The 21,422-nt window shown below is 45.4% G+C and overlaps 1 protein-coding gene across 1 annotated transcript in view; it reads right to left on the bottom strand.

Annotated features, from left to right (window-relative positions):
* Positions 1–21,111, bottom strand: part of LOC129858451 (BTB/POZ domain-containing protein KCTD16-like) — an 80,900-nt gene extending 59,789 nt beyond the window's left edge. Inside the window, exon 1 of the mRNA XM_055927699.1 lies at positions 19,590–21,111. Coding sequence (XP_055783674.1) covers positions 19,590–20,436 — 847 coding nt within the window. The 5' untranslated portion in view covers positions 20,437–21,111. The remainder of the gene's footprint in view (positions 1–19,589) is intronic.
* Positions 21,112–21,422: the final 311 nt, after the last annotated feature.

Here is a 21,422-nt window from a genome sequence, read left to right on the forward strand (position 1 = left end):
GCAGAGTTAGATGGTTAGTAGCCCACCAGTCTATATAGCAGAGTTAGATGGTTAGAAGCCCACCAGTCTATACAGCAGAGTTAGATGGTTAGTAGCCCACCAGTCTATACAGCAGAGTTAGAAGCCCACCAGTCTATATAGCAGAGTTAGAAGCCCACCAGTCTATATAGCAGAGTTAGATGGTTAGAAGCCCACCAGTCTATATAGCAGAGTTAGAAGCCCACCAGTCTATATAGCAGAGTTAGAAGCCCACCAGTCTATATAGCAGAGTTAGAAGCCCACCAGTCTATATAGCAGAGTTAGAAGCCCACCAGTCTATATAGCAGAGTTAGAAGCCCACCAGTCTATATAGCAGAGTTAGATGGTTAGAAGCCCACCAGTCTATATAGCAGAGTTAGAAGCCCACCAGTCTATATAGCAGAGTTAGATGGTTAGAAGCCCACCAGTCTATATAGCAGAGTTAGAAGCCCACCAGTCTATATAGCAGAGTAGATGGTTAGAAGCCCACCAGTCTATACAGCAGAGTTAGATGGTTAGAAGCCCACCAGTCTATATAGCAGAGTTAGATGGTTAGACGCCCACCAGTCTATATAGCAGAGTTAGATGGTTAGACGCCCACCAGTCTATATAGCAGAGTTAGATGGTTAGACGCCCACCAGTCTATATAGCAGAGTTAGATGGTTAGAAGCCCACCAGTCTATATAGCAGAGTTAGATGGTTAGAAGCCCACCAGTCTATATAGCAGAGTTAGATGGTTAGACGCCCACCAGTCTATATAGCAGAGTTAGATGGTTAGACGCCCACCAGTCTATACAGCAGAGTTAGATGGTTAGACGCCCACCAGTCTATATAGCAGAGTTAGAAGCCCACCAGTCTATATAGCAGAGTTAGAAGCCCACAAGTCTATACAGCAGAGTTAGATGGTTAGACGCCCACCAGTCTATATAGCAGAGTTAGAAGCCCACCAGTCTATATAGCAGAGTTAGAAGCCCACCAGTCTATACAGCAGAGTTAGATGGTTAGACGCCCACCAGTCTATATAGCAGAGTTAGATGGTTAGAAGCCCACCAGTCTATACAGCAGAGTTAGATGGTTAGAAGCCCACCAGTCTATATAGCAGAGTTAGATGGTTAGAAGCCCACCAGTCTATATAGCAGAGTTAGATGGTTAGAAGCCCACCAGTCTATATAGCAGAGTTAGAAGCCCACCAGTCTATACAGCAGAGTTAGATGGTTAGAAGCCCACCAGTCTATATAGCAGAGTTAGAAGCCCACCAGTCTATATAGCAGAGTTAGATGGTTAGAAGCCCACCAGTCTATATAGCAGAGTTAGATGGTTAGAAGCCCACCAGTCTATACAGCAGGGTTAGATGGTTAGAAGCCAACCAGTCTATATAGCAGAGTTAGATGGTTAGTAGCCCACCAGTCTATATAGCAGAGTTAGATGGTTAGTAGCCCACCAGTCTATATAGCAGAGTTAGAAGCCCACCAGTCTATATAGCAAAGTTAGAAGCCCACCAGTCTATACAGCAGAGTTAGATGGTTAGACGCCCACCAGTCTATATAGCAGAGTTAGATGGTTAGAAGCCCACCAGTCTATACAGCAGAGTTAGATGGTTAGAAGCCCACCAGTCTATATAGCAGAGTTAGATGGTTAGAAGCCCACCAGCCTATATAGCAGAGTTAGATGGTTAGAAGCCCACCAGTCTATATAGCAGAGTTAGAAGCCCACCAGTCTATACAGCAGAGTTAGATGGTTAGAAGCCCACCAGTCTATATAGCAGAGTTAGAAGCCCACCAGTCTATATAGCAGAGTTAGATGGTTAGAAGCCCACCAGTCTATATAGCAGAGTTAGATGGTTAGAAGCCCACCAGTCTATACAGCAGAGTTAGATGGTTAGAAGCCCACCAGTCTATATAGCAGAGTTAGAAGCCCACCAGTCTATACAGCAGAGTTAGATATTTAGAAGCCAACCAGTCTATACAGCAGAGTTAGATGGTTAGAAGCCCACCAGTCTATATAGCAGAGTTAGATGGTTAGACGCCCACCAGTCTATATAGCAGAGTTAGATGGTTAGACGCCCACCAGTCTATATAGCAGAGTTAGATGGTTAGAAGCCCACCAGTCTATATAGCAGAGTTAGATGGTTAGTAGCCCACCAGTCTATACAGCAGAGTTAGATGGTTAGTAGCCCACCAGTCTATATAGCAGAGTTAGATGGTTAGAAGCCCACCAGTCTATACAGCAGAGTTAGATGGTTAGTAGCCCACCAGTCTATACAGCAGAGTTAGAAGCCCACCAGTCTATATAGCAGAGTTAGAAGCCCACCAGTCTATATAGCAGAGTTAGATGGTTAGAAGCCCACCAGTCTATATAGCAGAGTTAGAAGCCCACCAGTCTATATAGCAGAGTTAGAAGCCCACCAGTCTATATAGCAGAGTTAGAAGCCCACCAGTCTATATAGCAGAGTTAGAAGCCCACCAGTCTATATAGCAGAGTTAGAAGCCCACCAGTCTATATAGCAGAGTTAGATGGTTAGAAGCCCACCAGTCTATATAGCAGAGTTAGAAGCCCACCAGTCTATATAGCAGAGTTAGATGGTTAGAAGCCCACCAGTCTATATAGCAGAGTTAGAAGCCCACCAGTCTATATAGCAGAGTAGATGGTTAGAAGCCCACCAGTCTATACAGCAGAGTTAGATGGTTAGAAGCCCACCAGTCTATATAGCAGAGTTAGATGGTTAGACGCCCACCAGTCTATATAGCAGAGTTAGATGGTTAGACGCCCACCAGTCTATATAGCAGAGTTAGATGGTTAGACGCCCACCAGTCTATATAGCAGAGTTAGATGGTTAGAAGCCCACCAGTCTATATAGCAGAGTTAGATGGTTAGAAGCCCACCAGTCTATATAGCAGAGTTAGATGGTTAGACGCCCACCAGTCTATATAGCAGAGTTAGATGGTTAGACGCCCACCAGTCTATACAGCAGAGTTAGAATGTTAGACGCCCACCAGTCTATATAGCAGAGTTAGAAGCCCACCAGTCTATATAGCAGAGTTAGAAGCCCACAAGTCTATACAGCAGAGTTAGATGGTTAGACGCCCACCAGTCTATATAGCAGAGTTAGAAGCCCACCAGTCTATATAGCAGAGTTAGAAGCCCACCAGTCTATACAGCAGAGTTAGATGGTTAGACGCCCACCAGTCTATATAGCAGAGTTAGATGGTTAGAAGCCCACCAGTCTATACAGCAGAGTTAGATGGTTAGAAGCCCACCAGTCTATATAGCAGAGTTAGATGGTTAGAAGCCCACCAGTCTATATAGCAGAGTTAGATGGTTAGAAGCCCACCAGTCTATATAGCAGAGTTAGAAGCCCACCAGTCTATACAGCAGAGTTAGATGGTTAGAAGCCCACCAGTCTATATAGCAGAGTTAGAAGCCCACCAGTCTATATAGCAGAGTTAGATGGTTAGAAGCCCACCAGTCTATATAGCAGAGTTAGATGGTTAGAAGCCCACCAGTCTATACAGCAGAGTTAGATGGTTAGAAGCCCACCAGTCTATATAGCAGAGTTAGATGGTTAGAAGCCCACCAGTCTATATAGCAGAGTTAGATGGTTAGAAGCCCACCAGTCTATACAGCAGAGTTAGATGGTTAGAAGCCCACCAGTCTATATAGCAGAGTTAGAAGCCCACCAGTCTATACAGCAGAGTTAGATGGTTAGAAGCCCACCAGTCTATATAGCAGAGTTAGATGGTTAGAAGCCCACCAGTCTATATAGCAGAGTTAGATGGTTAGAAGCCCACCAGTCTATACAGCAGAGTTAGATGGTTAGAAGCCCACCAGTCTATATAGCAGAGTTAGATGGTTAGAAGCCCACCAGTCTATATAGCAGAGTTAGAAGCCCACCAGTCTATATAGCAGAGTTAGATGGTTAGAAGCCCACCAGTCTATACAGCAGAGTTAGATGGTTAGAAGCCAACCAGTCTATATAGCAGAGTTAGATGGTTAGTAGCCCACCAGTCTATATAGCAGAGTTAGATGGTTAGTAGCCCACCAGTCTATATAGCAGAGTTAGAAGCCCACCAGTCTATATAGCAAAGTTAGAAGCCCACCAGTCTATACAGCAGAGTTAGATGGTTAGACGCCCACCAGTCTATATAGCAGAGTTAGATGGTTAGAAGCCCACCAGTCTATACAGCAGAGTTAGATGGTTAGAAGCCCACCAGTCTATATAGCAGAGTTAGATGGTTAGAAGCCCACCAGTCTATATAGCAGAGTTAGATGGTTAGAAGCCCACCAGTCTATATAGCAGAGTTAGAAGCCCACCAGTCTATACAGCAGAGTTAGATGGTTAGAAGCCCACCAGTCTATATAGCAGAGTTAGAAGCCCACCAGTCTATATAGCAGAGTTAGATGGTTAGAAGCCCACCAGTCTATATAGCAGAGTTAGATGGTTAGAAGCCCACCAGTCTATACAGCAGAGTTAGATGGTTAGAAGCCCACCAGTCTATATAGCAGAGTTAGAAGCCCACCAGTCTATACAGCAGAGTTAGATATTTAGAAGCCCACCAGTCTATACAGCAGAGTTAGATGGTTAGAAGCCCACCAGTCTATATAGCAGAGTTAGATGGTTAGACGCCCACCAGTCTATATAGCAGAGTTAGATGGTTAGACGCCCACCAGTCTATATAGCAGAGTTAGATGGTTAGAAGCCCACCAGTCTATATAGCAGAGTTAGATGGTTAGTAGCCCACCAGTCTATACAGCAGAGTTAGATGGTTAGTAGCCCACCAGTCTATATAGCAGAGTTAGATGGTTAGAAGCCCACCAGTCTATACAGCAGAGTTAGATGGTTAGTAGCCCACCAGTCTATACAGCAGAGTTAGATGGTTAGAAGCCCACCAGTCTATATAGCAGAGTTAGATGGTTAGAAGCCCACCAGTCTATATAGCAGAGTTAGAAGCCCACCAGTCTATATAGCAGAGTTAGAAGCCCACCAGTCTATATAGCAAAGTTAGATGGTTAGAAGCCCACCAGTCTATATAGCAGAGTTAGAAGCCCACCAGTCTATATAGCAGAGTTAGAAGCCCACCAGTCTATATAGCAGAGTTAGAAGCCCACCAGTCTATATAGCAGAGTTAGAAGCCCACCAGTCTATATAGCAGAGTTAGAAGCCCACCATTCTATATAGCAGAGTTAGATGGTTAGAAGCCCACCAGTCTATATAGCAGAGTTAGAAGCCCACCAGTCTATATAGCAGAGTTAGATGGTTAGAAGCCCACCAGTCTATATAGCAGAGTTAGAAGCCCACCAGTCTATATAGCAGAGTTAGAAGCCCACCAGTCTATATAGCAGAGTTAGATGGTTAGAAGCCCACCAGTCTATATAGCAGAGTTAGAAGCCCACCAGTCTATATAGCAGAGTTAGATGGTTGGAAGCCCACCAGTCTATACAGCAGAGTTAGATGGTTAGAAGCCCACCAGTCTATATAGCAGAGTTAGATGGTTAGACGCTTACCAGTCTATATAGCAGAGTTAGATGGTTAGACGCCCACCAGTCTATATAGCAGAGTTAGATGGTTAGACGCCCACCAGTCTATATAGCAGAGTTAGATGGTTAGACGCCCACCAGTCTATATAGCAGAGTTAGATGGTTAGAAGCCCACCAGTCTATATAGCAGAGTTAGATGGTTAGAAGCCCACCAGTCTATATAGCAGAGTTAGATGGTTAGACGCCCACCAGTCTATATAGCAGAGTTAGAAGCCCACCAGTCTATATAGCAGAGTTAGAAGCCCACCAGTCTATACAGCAGAGTTAGATGGTTAGACGCCCACCAGTCTATATAGCAGAGTTAGAAGCCCACCAGTCTATATAGCAGAGTTAGAAGCCCACCAGTCTATACAGCAGAGTTAGATGGTTAGACGCCCACCAGTCTATATAGCAGAGTTAGATGGTTAGAAGCCCACCAGTCTATACAGCAGAGTTAGATGGTTAGAAGCCCACCAGTCTATATAGCAGAGTTAGATGGTTAGAAGCCCACCAGTCTATATAGCAGAGTTAGATGGTTAGAAGCCCACCAGTCTATATAGCAGAGTTAGAAGCCCACCAGTCTATACAGCAGAGTTAGATGGTTAGAAGCCCACCAGTCTATATAGCAGAGTTAGAAGCCCACCAGTCTATATAGCAGAGTTAGATGGTTAGAAGCCCACCAGTCTATATAGCAGAGTTAGATGGTTAGAAGCCCACCAGTCTATATAGCAGAGTTAGATGGTTAGAAGCCCACCAGTCTATATAGCAGAGTTAGAAGCCCACCAGTCTATATAGCAGAGTTAGAAGCCCACCAGTCTATACAGCAGAGTCGTGCTTGTCTGACTCATCACCAGCCTTGCTGTCCACTGGCAAAGTGACAATTACATCTTTCTGATTGACAGTGACAAGCGGAAGTTGGAAGACACACACAGACACACACACTTCTGAGTGTTGTTGGGCTGGCTGTGTGTCTTACTGGGGGGAAGATAAACAGGCAAGACGATGTCCCTTCCCCATTCCTAGCTCCCCCATCCCCTCCCCTCATCCCTCCATAAGCATAGCTCCTCGCAGATGGAGTGAGATGAGGCAGGGATGAGGCAGGGATGAGGCAGGGATGAGGTAGGGATGAGGCAGAGAGAGAGAGAGAGACCTCAGAACTTCTCAGAACTACACTACGCCGCTGGCCTAAACTTAAATCTTCACTGGTCATTTATCCCCAAAACCCCAGCCAGGTTTCCACCTCTAGGTGAGAACAGACTGATTACAATCACTGTCTAACAAAGACATCTTTCAGACCAGGGACCTGGATGAGATCAATGATGCAAGATCTGACCCAAATGGCACCCTATTCCCTAGATAGTGCACTACTTCTGGTCAAACTAGTGCACTGTGTAGGGAATGTGGTGCCATTTGGGACACGGATTGAAATAATAATTGGACCATTATAGGTGAGGATGGAGGAAGGGAGGGATATGGAGGGAGTGAGGATGGAGGGAGGCAGAGGGAGATATGAAGAGAGTGAGGGAGAGATGGAGGGGGGGAGGGAGAGATGGAGAGAGTGAGGGAGGATGGAGGGAGGGAGTGAAGATGGATGGATGGAGGGGGGTAGAGGTTACTGGGAGTGTAGGGAACGGCCAGGAGCAAGGATGTCAGCTGTTCTGCAGCTGCTAATTGGCGGTGATGAGATTCAGGGTCGATGGATTTCTGCTTTAACACACTTTACTTCACTTACAGAAATGCAGGGAGGAAGGGAGGGTGGGAGGGAGGGAGGGAGGGAGGGAGGAAGGAAGGAAGGAAGAAAGGAAGGAAGGAAGGAAGGAAGGAAGGAAGGAAGGAAGGAAGGAAGGAAGGAAGGAAGGAAGGAAGGAATGGAGGGCCTCTCTATCTCCTCCTCTCCCCCAGGTTCACAGAGTCCCCCCAGGTTCACAGAGTCCCCCTAGGTTCACAGAGTCCCCCCAGGTTCACAGAGTCCCCTCTGGCATATTAACACAGACGAAACCCATGGCTCCACACACACAGAACCTATATGTGTTTCTCCCACTGTGCTGTGTGTCAAGGCTGTTATCAGTGTGTTCCTGTATCTCCTATGGGTCTGTTATCAGTGTGTTCCTGTATCTCCTGGAGGTCTGTTATCAGTGTTCCTGTATCTCCTATGGGTCTGTTATCAGTGTGTTCCTGTATCTCCTATAGGTCTGTTATCAGTGTTCCTGTATCTCCTATGGTTCTGTTATCAGCGTTCCTGTATCTCCTGGAGGTCTGTTATCAGTGTGTTCCTGTATCTCCTATGGGTCTGTTATCAGTGTGTTCCTGTATCTCCTGGAGGTCTGTTATCAGTGTGTTCCTGTATCTCCTGGAGGTCTGCTATCAGTGTGTTCCTGTATCTCCTATGGGTCTGTTATCAGTGTGTTCCTGTATCTCCTATGGGTCTGTTATCAGTGTTCCTGTATCTCCTATGGGTCTGTTATCAGTGTTCCTGTATCTCCTGGAGGTCTGTTATCAGTGTGTTCCTGTATCTCCTATGGGTCTGTTATCAGTGTGTTCCTGTATCTCCTGGAGGTCTGTTATCAGTGTGTTCCTGTATCTCCTATGGGTCTGTTATCAGTGTGTTCCTGTATCTCCTGGAGGTCTGTTATCAGTGTGTTCCTGTATCTCCTGGAGGTCTGTTATCAGTGTGTTCCTGTATCTCCAATGGGTCTGTTATCAGTGTTCCTGTATCTCCTATGGGTCTGTTATCAGTGTTCCTGTATCTCCTATGGGTCTGTTATCAGTGTTCCTGTATCTCCTATGGGTCTGTTATCAGTGTGTTCCTGTATCTCCTGGAGGTCTGTTATCAGTGTGTTCCTGTATCTCCTGGAGGTCTGTTATTAGTGTGTTCCTGTATCTCCTATAGGTCTGTTATCAGTGTGTTCCTGTATCTCCTATGGGTCTGTTACCAGTGTTCCTGTATCTCCTGGAGGTCTGTTATCAGTGTTCCTGTATCTCCTGGAGGTCTGTTATCAGTGTTCCTGTATCTCCTATGGGTCTGTTATCAATGTGTTCCTGTATCTCCTGGAGGTCTGTTATCAGTGTGTTCCTGTATCTCCTATGGGTCTGTTATCAGTGTTCCTGTATCTCCTATGGGTCTGTTATCAGTGTTCCTGTATCTCCTGGAGGTCTGTTATCAGTGTGTTCCTGTATCTCCTATGGGTCTCTTATCAGTGTTCCTGTATCTCCTATGGGTCTGTTATCAGTGTTCCTGTATCTCCTGGAGGTCTGTTATCAGTGTGTTCCTGTATCTCCTGGAGGTCTGTTATCGGTGTTCCTGTATCTCCTGGAGGTCTGTTATCGGTGTTCCTGTATCTCCTGGAGGTCTGTTATCAGTGTGTTCCTGTATCTCCTATGGGTCTGTTATCAGTGTGTTCCTGTATCTCCTGGAGGTCTGTTATCAGTGTTCCTGTATCTCCTATGGGTCTGTTATCAGTGTTCCTGTATCTCCTGGAGGTCTGTTATCAGTGTGTTCCTGTATCTCCTATGGGTCTGTTATCAGTGTGTTCCTGTATCTCCTGGAGGTCTGTTATCAGTGTGTTCCTGTATCTCCTATGGGTCTGTTATCAGTGTTCCTGTATCTCCTGGAGGTCTGTTATCAGTTTGTTCCTGTATCTCCTGGGTCTGTTATCAGTGTTCCTGTATCTCCTATGGGTCTGTTATCAGTGTGGTCCTGTATCTCCTGGGGTTCCATGAAGGGGTTAATTATATCAGTACGTGAGTGCTATCACACATCATCCTTCCTCCTGACGCCTCCTCCTGCCTCCTCACACCTCCTCTCACTTCCTCAAATCTCCTCCTACAGCCTCACCCCTCCTCTCACTGCCTCTCACATCCTCCTGCCTCCTCACACCTCCTCTCAATTCCTCAATTCTCCTGCCTCCTCACAAGTCCTCCTGCCTCCTCTCACTTCCTCAAACCTCCTCCTACAGCCTCACCCCTCCTCTCACTGCCTCTCACATCCTCCTGCCTCGTCACACCTCCTCTCACTTCTTCAATTCCCCCCCTGCCTTCTCACAAGTCCTCCTGCCTCCTCTCACCTCCTCTCACTTCCTCAAACCTCCTCCTACATCCTCACACCTCCTCTCACTGCCTCTCACATCCTCTCACTTCCTCAAACCTCCTCCTACATCCTCACACCTCCTCTCACTTCCTCCTCACAACTCCTCCTGCCTCCGCACACCTCCTCTCACTTCCTCCTACATCCTCACACCTCCTCTCACTGCACTCACCTCCTCCTGCCTCCTCTCACCCTCACCGTCAGCAGCACAGCGATAAAATGCCAACATGGCAGGATTTGTGTAAGAAAAGCTAGCAAGACTTCGCTCTCACACGGTCACACACAATATCTGCACATTTGCACGGGTTCTCTTCATGCTGTTAGAGGGTGAAAGCCACAGGAAAAAAACAGTGAAGAAGTTGAGCCTCATGCTTCAAAGCTTTTAGTTGTTGCAGAAATTGACCCACTATGTTATTTACTTTCTGCATCTACGTCATATTGCTGAGTCCACCTTTAAGGCTAACTTGGTAAAAAAAATGTAATTAAAAAAATTAAATAAAAATCTGAGAGTGTATGTTAGTTGTGATGATAAATTGCATTTTAATATAAAAAAAAAAAATCTATTTAGCATATCATCACATAATCTCGCAGGGCCATCCTTTCAAACCTCAGCTTCCCCTTACACAATGTTCAGAATGCTTGAAACTCCCCCAAGCTCACCTACAAGATGATACATGGCAGCCATTTTGAGTCAAGACAGATGTCATTTACATCCCCCTGTGCCTCTCTCACCCCAGGTGTTCTCTTATTGAGAGTATCTCCAAAATGCCACCCTATTCCCTATTAGTGCACTGCTTTTGACCAAAGGCCTATGGACCCTGGTCAAAAGTAGTGCACTATATAGGGAATAGGGTGCTATTTGGGATACACAATGGGTGTATGTAGAGAATCACCATCCATCTCCTGTAGAGCAGCGTAGTCCCAATCTATCCCGGATCTATCCATCCAGGCTTCAATGTGGCTCCCACGGCTCCGGATCAGCCCAATCATAGACTCTATTACCAGGGAGCGATTGATTACCTCCTCCCCTCTCTCCTTGTACCTGTGTCCCTCTCTTCCTCTCCCTCTACTTCCCTGCCTCTCCTCCCCTCTTTCCCCAGTCCCCCCTGAACCGTTTCTCCCCCCTTCTCCTTCCCTCTCTCCCCAGTCCCCCATGAACCTGTCGCTCTCTCTCTCCTCCCTTCTCCTTCCCTCTCTCCCCCTGTCCTCCTTTTGCCATTGTTCATGAATCAATTATGGTCACAAATCATCCCACTCAGAGCCATAATGAACGATATACCATTTGTATTACCAGAGCAGAGTACACATGGGGTGGGAGTAATCTTTCTCTGAGAAAATACCTCCTATTTGACAGGCTCCCTCCCGTTGGTTTGCACAGATTGGTAGAGTTATAGTGGAAAATGTAATTGTCTTTGTCATTACAGACCTTCTTCCTGCTGGCAGCTGTTCGGTAACGCCGATCTCTATCTCCCTGCAGTACTGGAGGGGAAATGATATTGAAAGGAGCTGGTGTCTGACATAATAACCTATTGGACCAGGGCCCATAGTGCACCAAATAGGGAATAGGGTGGCATTTTGGACCCACAAGTGAGTGTTATGGGGTTTTGTTACCTGAAAATAACACGACCTAATCAGTAGGCCTTCACGTGTAAAGTAGACCCAGACTCACTGTTAAATAACCCCAATATCAATAGCGAAGTGAATCCAGTTCCTTGTTAAGTTAGTGTATTTAAAAAGTCTTTACAAGTTGTAGTTTCTTACTTTAAAGCCTTGATAATGATGTGGAAGTCTTGAAAATAATGTGATTCTGTGCTTCTAGGATAATGATATGAATGTCTTGGTAGTGACGTGGTCGTCTTGATAGTGATAAGGAATTCTTGATAATGATGTGTAAGACTTTATAATGATGTTGAAGTCTTGATAATGATGTGGAAGTCTTTATAATGATGTGGAAGTCTTGATAATGGTGTGGAAGTCTTGATAATGACGTGGAAGTCTTGATAATGATGTGGAAGTCTTGATAATGATGTGGTAGTCTTGATACTGATGTGGAAGTCTTTATAATGATGTGGAAGTCTTGATAATGGTGTGGAAGTATTGATAATGATGTGGAAGTCTTGATAATGATGTGGAAGTCTTGATAGTGGTGTGGAAGTCTTGATAATGATGTGGAAGTCTTGATAATGATGTGTAAGACTTTATAATGATGTGAAAGTCTTGATAATGGTGTGGAAGTCTTGATAATGATGTGGAAGTCTTGATAATGTGTGGAAGTCTTGATAATGATGTGGAAGTCTTGATAATTATGTGAATGTCTTTATAATTATGTGGAAGTCTTGATAATGATGTGGAAGTCTTGATAATGATGTGGAAGTCTACTAATGTGGAAGTCTTGATAATGATGTGGAAGTCTTGATAATGATGTGGAGGTCTTGATAATGATGTGGAAGTCTTGATAATGATGTGGAAGTCTTGATACTGATGTGGAAGTCTTGATAATGGTGTGGAAGTCTTGATAATGATGTGGAAGTCTTGATAATGATGTGGAAGTCTTGATAATGGTGTGGAAGTCTTGATAGTGATGTGGAAGTCTTGATAATGATGTGGAAGTCTTGATAATGATGTGGAAGTCTTGACAGTGATGTGGAAGTCTTGATAATGATGTGGAAGTCTTGATAATGATGTGGAAGTCTTGATAGTGATGTGGACGTCTTGATAATGGTTTTGAAGTCTTGATAATGGTGTGGAAGTCTTGATAGTGGTGTGGAAGTCTTGATAATGATGAGGAAGTCTTGATAATGATGTGGAAGTCTTGATAATGATGTGGACGTCTTGATAATGATGTGGACGTCTTGATAATGATGTGGAAGTCTTGATAATGATGTGGAAGTCTTGATAATGGTGTGGAAGTCTTGATAATGATGTGGAAGTCAGTGTATCACTTCCAGTGTATCATTACGAGACTTGCAGGGTAACATTTTGTTCTGCTTTTGGAAAACATTCTAGCCTTCGCCTGAGATAATTAGACAAACTCTGTCTGCTTAATCTAAGACCCCATTAAAATGAACAACCTACATCTCTACTTTTAACAAATATGCTCATACACTACATGGGCAAAAGCATGAGGACACCCCTTCAAATGAGTGGATTCGGCTATTTCAGCCACACCCGTTGCTGACAGCTGTATAAAATCAAGCACACAGCCATGCCATCTCTATAGAGACACATTGGCAGTTGAATGGACTGTACTGAAGAGCTCAGGGACTTTCAATGTGGCACCGTCATAGGATGCCACCTTTCTAACAAGTCAACTGTAAGTGCTGTTATTATGAAGTGGACACGTCTAGTAGCAATAACTGCTCAGCCGTGAAGTGGTAGGCCACACAAGCTCACAGAACGGGACTGCTGAGTCCTGAAGCACGTAGCGTGTAAAAATTGTCTGTCCTCGGTTGCAACACTCACTACTGAGTTCCAAACTGCCTTTGGAAGAAACGTCAGCACATGAACAGTTTGTCGGAAGCTTCATGAAATGGGTTTCCATAGCCGAGCAGCCACGCACAAACCTAAGATCACCATGCGCAATGCCAAGCTTCGGCTGGAGTGGTGTAAAGCTCGCCGCCATTGGACTCTGGAGCAGTGGAAACGAGTTCTCTGGAGTGATGAATCACGCTTCACCATCGCAGTCAGACGGACTAATCTGGGTTTGGCGGATGCCAGGAGAACACTACCTGCACGAATGCATAGTGCAAACTGTAAAGTTTGGTGGAGGAGGAATAAGGGTCTGGGGCTGTTTTTCATGGTTCGGGCCCCTTAGTTCCAGTGAAGGGAAATCTTAATGCTACAGCATACAATGACATTCTAGACAATTCTGTGCTTCCAGATTTGTGGCAACAGTTTGAGAAGGCCCTTTCCTGTTCTGCCATGACAATGCCCCGGTGCACAAAGCGAGGTCCATACATACACTACCGTTCAAAAACTTGGGGTCACTCAATTCAAGCCAATCCAACTTGTGGGAGGTGCTTCAGGAAGCATGGGGTGAATTATCTTCAGATTACTTCAACAAATTGACAACTAGAATGCAAAGGTCTGCAAGGCTGTAAATGGAGGATTATTTGACGAAAGCAAAGTTTGAAGGACACAATTATTATTTCAATTAGAAATAAATATTTATAACCTTGTCAACGTCAAGACTATAGTTCCTATTCAGTTTGCAACTAATTTCATGTATGTTTTCATGGAAAACAAGGACATTTCTAATTGACCCCAACAATTTTTGGTTAGTGTAAAGGTAGTGTAAATGAATGTGCGTGTGACCTCCTCCATACTGAATGTCTTAGTGTGTGACCTCATCCATACTGAATGTCTCAGTGTGAGACCTCATCCATACTGAATGTCTCAGTGTGAGACCTCATCCATACTGAATGTCTTAGTGTGTGATCTCATTCATACTGAATGTCTTAGTGTGTGATCTCATCCATACTGAATGTCTCAGTGTGTGACCTCATCCATACTGAATGTCTCAGTGTGAGACCTCATCCATACTGAATGTCTCAGTGTGAGACCTCATCCATACTGAATGTCTCAGTGTGAGACCTCATCCATACTGAATGTCTCAGTGTGAGACCTCATCCATACTGAATGTCTTAGTGTGTGATCTCATCCATACTGAATGTCTCAGTGTGTGACCTCATCCATACCGAATGTCTCAGTGTGTGACCTCATCCATACCGAATGTCTTAGTGTGTGATCTCATCCATACTGAATGTCTTAGTGTGTGATCTCATCCATACTGAATGTCTTAGTGTGAGACCTCATCCATACCGAATGTCTCAGTGTGTGACCTCATCCATACTGAATGTCTTAGTGTGTGATCTCATCCATACTGAATGTCTTAGTGTGTGATCTCATCCATACCAATTGTCTCAGTGTGAGACCTCATCCATACCAAATGTCTCAGTGTATGCCGCTGCCTGCCGCTGTGTTCACCCTTTTGTAATGCTCTGAACAAAAGAAACTGAGCATGTGTCCCAAATTGCAGCCTAATGGCACTAGAGCCCTATCAGCCATGGTCAAAAGTAGTGCACTATAAAGGGAACAGGGTGCCATTTGGGACAACATAATGATAGTCATTGACAGAACAACAATGCCTTTTCATAACAAGGGATTAGGGTTAACAAAGAGCTGAATCTTACGACTGTCAGACTCACCACAGATGAGTCATTATCAATCACTCAGGCCAGGAAGTAAAGTAAATAGGTAAAACAGCTGTGCTGGTGCCTGCTGGAAAATGAAGTCAATCCATCCATATGCTAATGTAGGCTCTGGTGTCTGTTGGGAGTTGTAGTACAACACAGATGCTAAGAGGACTCACGAAGACTCACTGGAGTCTGTAAAATAACTATAGGAACCAGCAGCACAGGACTGCACAATCCACTGTCTTTGTCTCTTACTTTATTTTTCTTCTCGAATTAAAACAACTACTCTGGAGTCAGGGAGAGGGAGAAGAACATGGGTTAGAGGGAGAGGTTAAGAGAGACGGAGAGAAGGAGAGGAAAGTAAACAGAAAGAGAGAGCAAGATGAGATGAGAGAGAAGAGAGAAAACAGGAGGAAGAGGAGAGCGGACTCAGGGGAAAGATAAACAGAGAGAGAGAAGTTTGAGGCAAAGAGAAAGAGACAGAGAAAGAGAACAAGAGAGATAGAGAGCCTATAGACAGAGAGAGAGCAAGAGATAAAGAGAGAGCCTATAGACAGAGAGAGAGGGCTGTTGTGAATGTGGGACACACCTTCCGAATATAGTCTCACTAACAAACAGCATGAATCAGAACACTCTGGGAGCGCCAATCAGTGTGCTGTGTTCTGTCAGAACACTCTGGGAGCTCCAATCAGTGTGCTGTGTTCTGTCAGAACACTCTGGGTGCTCCAATCAGTGTGCTGTGTTCTGTCAGAACACTCTGGGAGAGCCAATCAGTGTGCTGTGTTCTGTCAGAACACTCTGGGTGCTCCAATCAGTGTGCTGTGTTCTGTCAGAACACTCTGGGTGCTCCAATCAGTGTGCTGTGTTCTGTCAGAACACTCTGGGTGCTCCAATCAGTGTGCTGTGTTCTGTCAGAACACTCTGGGTGCTCCAATCAGTGTGCTGTGTTCTGTCAGAACATTCTGGGAGCTCCAATCAGTGTGCTGTGTTCTGTCAGAACACTCTGGGTGCTCCAATCAGTGTGCTGTGTTCTGTCAGAACACTCTGGGTGCTCCAATCAGTGTGCTGTGTTCTGTCAGAACACTCTGGGAGCTCCAATCAGTGTGCTGTGTTCTGTCAGAACACTCTGGGAGAGCCAATCAGTGTGCTGTGTTCTGTCAGAACACTCTGGGAGAGTCAATCAGTGTGCTGTGTTCTGTCAGAACACTCTGGGAGAGCCAATCAGTGTCTGTGTTCTGTCAGAACACTCTGGGAGAGCCAATCAGTGTGCTGTGTTCTGTCAGAACACTCTGAGTCAATCAGTGTGCTGTGTTCTGTCAGAACACTCTGGGAGAGCCAATCAGTGTGCTGTGTTCTGTCAGAACACTCTGGGAGCTCCAATCAGTGTGCTGTGTTCTGTCAGAACACTCTGAGAGAGCCAATCAGTGTGCTGTGTTCTGTCAGAACACTCTGGGAGCTCCAATCAGTGTGCTGTGTTCTGTCAGAACACTCTGAGAGAGCCAATCGGTGTGCTGTGTTCTGTCAGAACATTCTGGGAGCTCCAATCAGTGTGCTGTGTTCTGTCAGAACACTCTGGGTGCTCCAATCAGTGTGCTGTGTTCTGTCAGAACACTCTGGGAGCTCCAATCAGTGTGCTGTGTTCTGTCAGAACACTCTGGGTGCTCCAATCAGTGTGCTGTGTTCTGTCAGAACACTCTGGGAGAGCCAATCAGTGTGCTGTGTTCTGTCAGAACACTCTGGGAGAGCCAATCAGTGTGCTGTGTTCTGTCAGAACACTCTGGGAGCTCCAATCAGTGTGCTGTGTTCTGTCAGAACACTCTGGGAGCTCCAATCAGTGTGCTGTGTTCTGTCAGAACACTCTGGGAGCTCCAATCAGTGTGCTGTGTTCTGTCAGAACACTCTGGGAGCTCCAATCAGTGTCTGTGTTCTGTCAGAACACTCTGGGAGAGCCAATCAGTGTCTGTGTTCTGTCAGAACACTCTGGGAGCTCCAATCAGTGTCTGTGTTCTGTCAGAACACTCTGGGAGCTCCAATCAGTGTCTGTGTTCTGTCAGAACACTCTGGGAGAGCCAATCAGTGTCTGTGTTCTGTCAGAACACTCTGGGAGCTCCAATCAGTGTCTGTGTTCTGTCAGAACACTCTGGGAGCTCCAATCAGTGTCTGTGTTCTGTCTGTTTACACATCCGGTTTATTTTGTTATATTAACTTCAGTAGTAACTGTTCCTTTCCGTCTATAAATCCTGTTCACCAGAGTCCTTATAAGAATCAAAGACTGAAACATCTCACTCCCTCGCTAGTGTTCTTCCTCTCAGTGTTCCCCTCTCCCTCTCGATCGCTCTCTCTCTCCCTCTCGATCGCTGTCTCTCTCTCTCTCTCTCTCTTGACCTCTGCCTCTCTCTTGACCACTGCCTCTCTCCCTGTCTCTTTGTTTTCTCTCACTCTCTCCATCACCCTCTCTTTCTCTCTCTGCCTGTCTCTCTGTCTCCTCTCCTTTTGACCTAGTCTTCATCATTCTGCCTCATCCATCTCCTTCTCAGTCTCCTTTTCTTCTGGCGCACCCTCCCTCTCTCCCTTCTCTCCCGCTGTACTCTCCCTCACTCCCTTCTCTCTCCCTCTCTCTCTTTCTCTCTCTCCCACTCCCTCTGCCGGTCTCCTTTCCTTCTTCCCGGTCTCCTTCTGACCCGGTCTACCTCTCTCTCTTCCTCCCTCTTTCTCTTTCTCTCCCTCTTCCTCCCTCTCCCTCTGTCCAGGAGAAGCGTCTGTCAATGAGGATTGGGGACATCAGTGATCACCCACACCGTATGCCCAATCTCCACCCACCCATTATATTAGAATTATATTAACGACTCCATAGGCAAATCATTAGCCAACCATGTGTTTAATTTGCCGCGGTTACTCCACCTCCTTAAAGCCCTCCACCACCCCAACCCCCAAGCTTGACCTGCCAACTGAATCTCATTCACGAATCCGAGGGGAACCATTTGGAATTGCGAACAAGGTGTATTTTAATTGGCCATATGGTGCAACATCTCCCTCCTCTCTTCGCACAGAGAAATCGAGGGATGAGCCAAATGAGTTACTAATGAAGGCAGGTAGTCAGTCGTTAGTGGCCAAACTGTCTTTCCTCCTTCAGCTAAACGACACAACTGTCTGGCTAAGACCAAGTAGGGAATGGATGTGAAACGAAGTGATGCCTGGTGCTTCAAATCAGTGTTCTAAGTCTTCTTCCCTCATGCAGGCGGCTGGGGATTGATCTCTGATTGGTTACATCCCAGTATAACATAGTGCACTTACACTGAGTGTACAAAACATTAGGAACACCTGCTCTTTTCATGACACAGACTTACCAGGTGAATCCAGGTGAACGCTATGATCCCTTATTGATGTGATCCCACTTGTTAAATCCACTTCAATCAGTGTAGATGAAGGGGGGGAGACAGGATAAAGAAGGATTTTTAAGCCTTGAGACAATTGAGACAATGATTGGGTATGTGTGCCATTCAAGATGGCAAAACATATAAGAGCCTTTGACCGGGGGGTATGGTAGTCGGTGTTTGTGTCAAGAACTGCAACGCTGCTGGGTTTTTTCACACTCAAAGGTTTCCCCTGTGTATCCAGAATGTTCTCCCACCCAAAGGACATCCAGCCAACAGCTGGCCAGTGGTCGGAAATGGTTCATTGATGAAAGAGGACTTAGGAGGGTGGCACGAATTGTGCAGAATAGCAGACTGTCTACAATTAGTCAACTGACGCAACAGTACAACATTGGTGCACAAAGACCCATAATAGAATGCACAACTCGTCGTACACTGACACGAATGGGGTTTGGTAGCCGACGACAGAGATCCACTTCTTTCAGCAAAATTCAAGAAAATGCGGTTACAGTAGGCTGAGGACCGAACATTTTAGAATTTGAGAAACATTTCCTGTTCTGATGAATCCCCGGTTCCTGCTGTTTCACGCTGACGGGAGGACTAGGGGTATGGAGAAAAACACAGGAGTACATGCATCTGCCATGTCGCGTGTCAACATTACAGGATGGTGGTGTGATGGTGTGGGGTGTGTTTTCATGGCACATATTGGGCCTCTTGATAAAAAGTGGAGCAACGATTGAATACCACAGATCTGAACATCATAGCCAATCAGATGCAACCCTTCATGCCAACAGTGTATCCATCTGCAAATAGATTATTTCAGCAGGATAATGCTCCATGCCACAAGGCTAGGACTGTCCAGGAATGGTTCCACGAACACATACTGCAGTGGCCTGCCCAGTCACCAGATCTCAATACAATTGAGTGTTTGTGGGATGAGATGGAACCAGCTATTCGTAGTATAGATCCTCTACCAGCCAACTTGACACAACTGTGGGAAGCATTGGAGTCAACATTGGCCAGCATCTCTGTGGAACGCTTTGAATACCTTGTAGAGTCCATGCCTGACAAATTGAGACTGTTCTGAGGGCAAAAGGGGGTGCAACTCAATATTAAGAAGGTGTTCCTAATGTTTTATACACTCAGTGTATATAATCACAACCTTTAAAACCTATTTTAAACAAGGTGCAGGAATGATAGCAAAGGGAACCATATAGGCCTAATCCAACCTATGTATTCTAGTGAGCCTGTCAGACATCCATAATATAACCTACTTGACTATTCTCTTTACTAAATCCACTTAAACAATCTATTGTGACATGGAGTCAACCAGGTGGCCTAACCTAAGCGACACTATTAAATAAGGTTTTGAGTGTTTTATGTGGGAAATAAGCTATCACTTACGGTAGAAGACGTACTGCGTGAAATTGGACCATACTTTCTCAGGTGCGTAATGGCTGATGGAAGAGGCGGTGAGCAACGAGTTACAGGCAACGATGTGGAACCCGCTCTCCGACAGCATGTCAAAGGCCCGCTCCAGGTGACAGAACCGGAGGAAGAACCGGGAGGTGTACCTGTCCGCAGCCCTGTCTGCGTCTAGGCTCTCATTCAGGGTGTTTCCAAACACCTCTTTGGCGAGGCCGATCCTTCCACTGATGAAGATTCTGGGTACTACTTTTTTGGATTTGGGGTCAATCTGACTGTCTTTGCCCCCCGGTGCCGCGCACGTGCCTTTGAAACCGACGGTTATGTATCCATATCTCCCGTCCAGAGAGTATGAGGAATATATCCTCTGGTCGCTGTTTAGCGACGCGTCGTCGAAATCACTGTGAAACGGGTCGTCCTGAAATGTTTTAGATTCCTCGGAAACCAACAGTTTGACCAGTTTGGGCAGTTCAAAGTATTCTGCTTCCCGTTTTAACCTTCCTTTCTCCGGGAAGTGATCGGGTAGGACGACCTGCTTATCTCTCAAATAATCCAATACATATCTGAACAAAAAACCATCTCTGTCGATAAAATAACGTCCCCTGAGGTCCCGCGCCAAGTCGTTCGACGAGGACCCCTTCTTGGTGGAGAATAACCGTCCCAGTAAGGAATTGGGGATGCTTGTTAAAGTATGGAGACGAGTATAGTATACCTGTCCTCCTACGTTTAGTTCAATAACATCAGACGGCGGGTTTTGCACCGACCCTGTTTCTTTAGCCGGCTGGGTTTTACAATTCTCACTCAGTGCCATTTTTAGTTCATGCATAAAACCAAATCCCGGTCAAGGTGCGGCGCGCAGATGTTCACAAAAAGTTTTCAATCTATATGGGATGGAATGTGCATGTCTTCTGTTGAATTAAATCGGTCACCACATGCAGTGCACGCATATTTTTACACACATCCATTGCTGTGAGTCCATTAATATAATCATACAGTGAAATCATCGTGAAATCACCATTATTCCATAATCAATTGAACATATAATTGATCACCTCTGCACTTCAGTCCGTTCTGGATAAAAATGTCAAACTTCTTTGATTCTGCAAGGCAAGCTCCTGTCCTTGTTTTTTAACAGTCCAGTGTAACTTTATCTGCCCGAATCAATGGCACGTTCGCTGTCCACAGAGACTGTGCTGAAATTGCCGTGCGCGTGCTATTCTTTTCTGAAAGTGAAGATGGAATCCGGACGCCGGTGCAGCGCGCTCTCATCTCTACGTCTCCAAACTGCTGTGCAGAGAAGAGAGCAGAAATAACGGTCAGGCTGGCACTGGAGTGAAAACGGTTACGATTATGTTTTTCCAGCGGTGCGTGGAAAAAACATAATGGGGAGTCACGTCTTACATCATCATCTTAAAGGAAAATTACGTTTGAAAACGTGCGACGTAGCGTAGCCTACATTCTGAATGACATTCCATAGAAAATATATATTAACATTCTGCAAAGTAGCCTAATTGGCTATAATAACATTTGAGTTTTAATATAATTTGGGGATTTCCATATGCTGAAACATATCAGGTGACTAATTAAAAACCGTGTATGATATAATTAGCAAAAACTAAATAACCCCACTATCCGTTTTGTTGCTTCCCATGATTTATCTATGCTGATGAATAATGTCTTCATTGTCTATCACCAGCTATTTCAAGCTGGGAGGTTGTGCTGCGCTATGGTACAGTGATTGGACTGTGTGAGTGGGCGTCACTTCAACACCGTGGAAAGGTACCGTTCGGCTGCAAGTGGCTATAGAGCCCC

This window comes from Salvelinus fontinalis, chromosome 6 (assembly GCF_029448725.1).
Source record: "Salvelinus fontinalis isolate EN_2023a chromosome 6, ASM2944872v1, whole genome shotgun sequence".
Lineage (NCBI taxonomy): Eukaryota > Metazoa > Chordata > Actinopteri > Salmoniformes > Salmonidae > Salvelinus > Salvelinus fontinalis.